This window comes from Puccinia triticina, chromosome 4A, assembly GCF_026914185.1.
Source record: "Puccinia triticina chromosome 4A, complete sequence".
In the NCBI taxonomy this organism is placed as follows: Eukaryota; Fungi; Basidiomycota; class Pucciniomycetes; order Pucciniales; family Pucciniaceae; genus Puccinia; species Puccinia triticina.
In genome coordinates, this window is record NC_070561.1 from 1532779 (window position 1) to 1539907 (window position 7129).

At 45.8% G+C, this 7129-nt stretch overlaps 1 protein-coding gene across 1 annotated transcript; it reads right to left on the reverse strand.

Annotated features, from left to right (window-relative positions):
* Positions 1–372: 372 nt before the first annotated feature.
* Positions 373–5414, reverse strand: PtA15_4A164 (uncharacterized protein; the record flags this gene model as incomplete). The annotated part of the gene is made up of 6 exons (XM_053168020.1): positions 373–399; positions 485–772; positions 869–1023; positions 1097–1334; positions 1405–1831; positions 4891–5414. The coding sequence occupies 6 exons, from the start codon at positions 5412–5414 to the stop codon at positions 373–375; spliced, it is 1659 nt and encodes a 552-aa protein (XP_053019271.1).
* Between the last annotated feature and the right edge of the window lie 1715 nt (positions 5415–7129).

A 7129-nucleotide genomic window follows, 5' to 3' on the forward strand; every position in this document is an offset into this window, starting at 1 on the left:
AAGGCGCTGTCGGAGTCGTCGTACCGGGGGTTTCGTTTTGAGTTTTGATATATCTTTGACATTGTAATTACTTAAGGAGTGTGCCTTCGCAATCCGAGATTCGCGTTGTTTACGCTTGAGAGCAGTCGCAGGCGGAGTCGCGCGAGAGACAGACCGGAGATCGTTGCCATTATATAAATTACCGGTCGCATGACCTTAGGCAGAAATTCCAAAGATTAAGCCGTTGCCCCGCAACAGCTACAGAGAGGCTGCTAAGCTTGATAAATGACAAGCTTAAAGAAGCTGACATTGCAGTCCAAAAATACAACTTTACAAACTCAGGTATTCTCACTTCAAACGTAAACAAAAAAAAGATGGAAGAGAGTCGTTGAATTATTTTTTACGTTCTTGCTTCCATTTCTAGATGTTCACAAAAAAAAGACAGGAACAAAGGAGGTGTGTTAGCAGAATGAAAACAGGAGGGGCGGATTGGGATGAGACGAACCCAGACTTGAGCGCCAGTTTTGATACCCGAATTCGCCTTCTCGAGCCGTTCGCGCTCGAGCTCATCCTCGACGATCTGATTCCTATCCAGTTTATCGTACCAGCTCAGGTCGCGACCGTTGACCAAGCCATCCTGTCTGAGCTTCTGACTCGAGGGCCGGAACTTCAGAAACTTCGACCCTTTGCCCATCAGCGATCTCTTCAACTCCATCTCTCTCTCCGCCGTCTGTAAAACTCTCAGTCTCGTTAACCTCGTTTGTAATTCAACCATTAATTTCTGCATGTGTTTCTGTAAAAGAAAATCAGACGGACGAGAACATGTACATCAATAATTTGACTCGGGTAGGGGTTCTTTCTTTGTTAAGATTTGGATTTATGATTTTACCTCTGGATCTGGCGTCAGTTGATCTTCCCCATCCGAGAATTCTTCGGTAAAAGCTCCTTTGGTTTGAGATTCCTTCTTCGTAATAGATTTACTGGTCGATTGAGCTTTGTCCTTCTTCGTTTTCTTTCCTAGAGAAGTGATGCTGAAGTTTTTGACTGTGTCCGAAAGAGACCGAGCAAAGGATTTAGTTTTGCAGGATGAGTCTGATGAAAAAATGAAATATTTTACCCTCTTCAACTGAATCCACGAAAATTGTTTTTTTCCCGGGTTTGACTAAGGCTTGATCATCATGATCGAGTTCTGATCCTGCTTGGTCTGAGTTGGCGGTATTCTTGGCGTGTGTGGCTGTGATGCTTTGATTGATCAACTGGATAGCTTTTTCTTGTAAGTCTGAGGATCCACCGGAATCTTCAGACTGGACTCGGATGATCATTGGTCCTAGCCTGTCTTTGATTTTCGTGATTTTCTAAAAACAAAAAATCCAAGACCGTGTTTCAAAACCCAGAAAGTTGTGTTATCTACGTAGATATGCTTACCCTCTCTTCGATCGCTCGACAGGTTTTAATATAATTAAAGTCTTGAGTCTTCAGTAACTTGACAAGTGAATTATCGAGAGGGGTATTGGTCTTATCGTTATAGTGGACACCTTTGACAGTTTTCGAGTTGATCATCTTGAAGTAAAACTCATCCTGGTTCTTGAGGCTAGCTTTGAGTCGAAGTTTCTGGAGACGATCCTTCTTTGAGTTGTAATCCTTTGCTCGTTTGACATAATCGGCATGTTTCTCGAGTAATCCCAGTCGCTGTCTCGCCAAGGGTTGAGACCGCTCCCTGTGCTGTCGCTTCTGTACGTCTAGTTTGAATCGAGCCATCGTTGTTGGTTGAGCTTGGTGGTTGGGTTCAGTCAGCAATGCTGGGTTGTGTGAAATTCGCCGAGTCAGACCAGGAGGGGCTTGGTTACGGTTCCTGTACACACATAGGCCCCCTTTAATCGGAGCAGCAACCCTCCAAAGAAAAGTTGGGTTGAACATCCAATTCCTATATTTGTATGACCTCAAGTTACCCTATTATCTGCTATCTCTTTCACCATCTCCTCTGATCTCCCCTGTCATCAACCAATTTCATCTCAAAGTCCAGTGACCTGGCAATATGACAAACACCACAGTTTCCATCTCCACTGGGATAAAAAATTTGCTCAATACATAAGAGCATCCACCACCGTCTCTGTAAACCCGCTCGGTAAGGCATATTTACCGAGTATGTAAGCAATTTTCTACCCCCGTGCCCTCTTTAGGGCTCTTTAGCTAAATAGTTGCTCGGTAAATCTTTAAGGCTCGCTAGATTTACCAACGGCTACAGAGCCTCTGTAAGACCATTCTAGCGAGCCTGCCAACTGCCCTCGCCACAAGACCCAGCACATGTACATACACAGCAGATAAATACATACATGCCAGTAGCTCTCCACCCCTCAACCGGTCATCAATCAACCGGTCATCGATCAACCGGTCATCAATGGGATGACCGGTCATGATAGGATGACCAGTCCTCATAACGGCCAGTCATGACCAGTCATTCAATAGGTTGACCGGTCAAATATTAAGACCACCACACTGCACTTGAAAGACTGCCGTCTGAACGGCCATTGATAGGCACCCCCGAATAAAACTTCTTTAATTGTAATGAATTAAATAGAAATTGGCAATCTTTGCAACGCAAATGAAGTAGGAGAAAAAAGTGGCTTAACAACTAGAGATTGACAATTGTTGGATAATCGTAAGACAGCAACGGCAGGCAACAGCCATGAAGATGAGATGAGCCAGGATGAGCCCTGCCCACACAAATGCAAGGAAAAATACAAAGTTCAATCCACCGTGATAAGCACCTTTGCAATATAAGCAACTCATGTTCACGCTCCCGTTACCCTCCGCCATGCTCCTCATTCTTTTGCACCTTCCTCATACTAGGGCCGCTCATCAGTTCATGTCACCATAGCTCCTCAACGTATCTGTACCCTTGTCTTCATGCCACTACAGGTGTTCTCGACCATTCCAATTATCGCAAATGATTTCTTCTTGAATACTTCAATCGACTCCACAGAAGAACCCTCGACAAACTGCTTTTGGTGCTTGGCATTGTTCAAGAGTGTTATCGTCCGCTTCAAAAACTTGCATCCCTTGTCTTGCCAACGGGCTAGAAGTCCATCCATCTCCACGCGCCCCAAGACTGCCACATCTGCGACTGGCATCGCCGGAGATAATTTGGTGGTACGGATTCCTTGACACCTCAACTCAACCATATTTAGTACCTCCTCGCACGCAGCTCTGAAAAGATTGATTTCCATGATTGATGCTTTCTCTAGCATGCTGCAACGGTTTTTCTTAGTCGACATTATTAGGTCGGCCTTTTCCAGCGCTGAAGATGCCGAGTATTTGTCAAGTTTGACAATCCTCTCAACCTTGTGGCAGGGAATTGTACCGCTGTGAGTACCCAGCAAGACCGGTGGGTAAGCGATGGGAACAGGGATGCTCGGATGTGGAGCCATTGTGTACGAGATGTTGGGTTGGTCGCGCGATTGCCGATAAGTTGTGGGATTCAACACCTCCACATCAGTGTACAAGATGTTGGGTTGGTCGCGCAATTGCCGATAAGTTGTGGGATTCAACACCTCCACATCAGATCCATCCTGCATCACCTCGACATCCGAATCGAGCGTTATTGGAAGGGCAGGTCGTATTTCCATGCCCATCCGGTCGCGTGGGTACTCCTCTTGTACCAGCGCAGTAACTCGTTCAACAACTAGTAACTGTTGGTCCTTGGAAATGAAGTACATGTGCTTGCACCCACTTCCAGACCGTGCAAAGTGGAGGCAGGTGCAACCAGTAAGTCTCCCTTTCCTTGAACCTGCTCCTGGTTCATAAGCAACTGTGTACGAGCGAAGAGTCGGATTGGTGAAGGAACCAATTTGATACTGCATCGATGCACGTAAGTCAGTGATCAGCGACAGTGCGCCACCAGCAGTTCAGCAAGCCTGTAGGTTGCTTACATAGGTAGGAAAGGCAAAAAATTGAACCCCAATGAAAGCTAAGAATGACCGCGTGTATCCCTTGCCAAGCACTTTTGCATGGAGCTGAAATTTGCTGGTCTGTTGCTTTCGAAAGCCCATCTCAACACAAACATGCTCCCTTTGATACCTCGGCAGCACCTCGTCCTTGAAAATTTGGATGACTGCATTGATTCGACGATGTTTGGGTCCTGGAATGTACTTAGATTTCAATATGTTGTGCCAGCTTTCTACATAGTTGTTTGTGTGCACCCCTTGATGCGAAGTCTATGTGATGAGTTTTGTGTACATTTATAATGTATGGAAGAACGATGTCATTCAAATTAGCGGGGCTGCAGAAATGATACACAGGGAAATAGGGAGGTGAATACGACATACGGTCCGGTAGAAAATGGCCCAGTTTTCGTAGTGAGAGTGCCACTGGTCCTCAAAATACTTTCCAAAAGCAGGGCTGACAACCCTCCACTTTTCTGAAAATGCTCGCCAGCGCGTCTCCGGATGAGGTGAGCAACAATACAGCAAATTGCGGAATTCTGAGACTGCCTCTGCAGCCGTGAAGGGAGATATGTGTCCCAGCCAAGCTTGATGAGCGCAATGTTCCACAAAGATATGGATTTGAAGACATCTGGGTCCCGCTTGGACAGGATGTTGATTCGCTTGTGAAGCAAGTTTCTTACTTTATTGTACATGGGTCGAGAGGCTTCAGGTATGAAGACATCAGGATTGAGCTGAAAGTGGAGATAGAAGCTGATGTCAATAATCATTACCAAAATAATAGTTAAAAGAGAAGTGAATGTAAAAGTTACTCACATCGTCAAACAAGTCAGGCACATATAAAAGACGGTCAATTGAATCCCACCCTAAACCATCGACCACTCAATCATTGAGCCACTTCTCAACAGCTTTTGGAGCGCGGCAAATTAACATCTCCTCTTTAGAGAAAGGGTCATGGTTGTGCTCCCACAGCCAAAAGACCCGGAGTGTGTTGGTGGTGATGTGATGGGATATCGTGAAACGTGCGGTGCAGCCAATCTTTTGGGAGTCGTGCGTCTTCCGTGAGTTTACTGGCCTTATTGCATGTCCAGCGCGGGGACATTTGAACTCGAGTTTGAAGCGATTCGTGGTGGGCCTGCCCGGACCGGCCTTGACGGCTGAACTGGATTGAGGCAAGTGTTTGTCGGGTTTTTGCTTTTGAGTAGTCCAACGCACGGTTCCTTCCATGGCATGGGCAAAGTCTTGGGCATGTTTGAGAGTGTGACCGGGAATTGTAAACGTATATGGATTGGACGGAAGAGGGGGGGGACGGCCCCCAAGATATCGGACAAGACGCAAAGCGTTGGGACGGTCTTCTAAGCTGGCTGGTACTGGAACCTCCTGCACAAATGGCAACGGTACAATGCTATAGATATCTTCGACGAGGGGAAAAGACATCTTGCTTTGCTGATAGGTGACACGTGGTAGTTTCAACGGCTGTTTAGTTGGTTGCATTGTAAATTGACGGAAGTGATAAGGGCAAAATGAGAAATATAAGTTAATATCAAGAAATCTGTTTTGATGGGTGCGATGAAGTTCAAATAATAAGTTTCAGCAATGAAATGTTCTGAATCGCAAGAATGATTGCAAATTAAGCGAAGAGGCTCCAGGCCTAATTGATGAAAGGTAACAATGAAGTGCGAGTAGGAACAACTCCGTCCCTTTATGAGATCAAGCATCCTCATAGTGTTGTGTGACTTAAGGAAAATTGAGTGTCTCCTGTGCACCAAGAGCTCCATTGTGATAGACTTCCCATCCCAATCTATGAGTCAACATGGGATCTGGGATTCCACCACCTCATCCGGAGTTCCCCCAAGGCTCATCCGTATCCTCGCGATACATTTTTTTTTGGTCTGATCACCGCAACGTAACAGAATTAGAGAAGTTTTATTCGATGCCTCCATTGATAGTATGACCGGTCATTTGACTGGATGAACGGTCATTCATCTCATTCATCAATCGGATACTGGACGACCGGTCATTCGACTAGATAACCGTTGATCCGATTGGATGACCGTTCAGTCGACTGCATGACCAGTCAGTCAACTGGATGACCGGTCACGGTCATACGATTTGATAGCCGGTCATCCGATTAGATGGCCGGTCATTCGATTGGATGACCGGTCAATCAATTGGATGACCGGTCAGTCGACTGGATGACCGGTCATTCAATTGGATGACCGGTCAGTCGACTGGATGACCGGTCATTCAATTAGATGACCGGTCAGTCGACTGGATGACCAGTCATTCAATTGGATGACCGGTCAGACGAGTTGATGGCCGGTCATTGATGGTACAATGACCGGTCACCAATAGTATGACCAGTCGATAAGCCGACCGGCCACCTATTGTATGACTGGAGGGTGTCATCAGCGGTGTCGTGTTCCTTACCAAGGGGTGTATGTATGTACATACATAAACACAAGGGTGGAGTTGCTGCTAGTTGGTGTCGTTATCTAAATCCACGTTGCCTACCAAGCCGATACCGGCTGGCGAGGGTGGATTATTTCTTTAGCTAAGCAACCGAGCCTCGCGAGACTCGCTGGCTACCTAAAGATTTACCTAGACGGTGGTGGATGCTCTAATCAATTGAACTTTGCATGGGGAGCCTGCAAAAAGGAGTTCAGGCAAAACCAATGCATTGTGATGAAAAAGCCACACATAATGAATAGGTAAAACCTAAATTTCCTACACAGCATTGGTGGATGGATGTAACACAGCTCAACTCTTTCAAAATTAAAGTCTGTCTCTTATAAATACGGATTTACTTTGTGCATGGAGGGAAACTTGTTGTGCACGGTAATTTCTGTTACCTTGGACTCACTTGACATCAGAATCCCCTCTGTTTGTGCCACCAGCCCCCCTAAGAAAACTATCTGCACATGGGGGGTGCCCTGCAGCAACAGGTGGCCAGGTTGAGGCACCAGCCATATGGAGGAATCAATCCTCTCAATTACTGGAATAGACTGGTCATCAAGAGGACACATCCCTCTTGATGAACAGTCTATTCCGGTCTTCAAGAGGCCAAATCCTGGTTTCATTTATTTTTTTTAAGCTTGTGCCAAATCTGCTTGATAAAGATTTTTTTAAGTGATTGGTACTTACAACAGTGAAACAATACAATACAGGACCGGTATTGGAAAATACTACACATAGTATTGTTTTTTTGA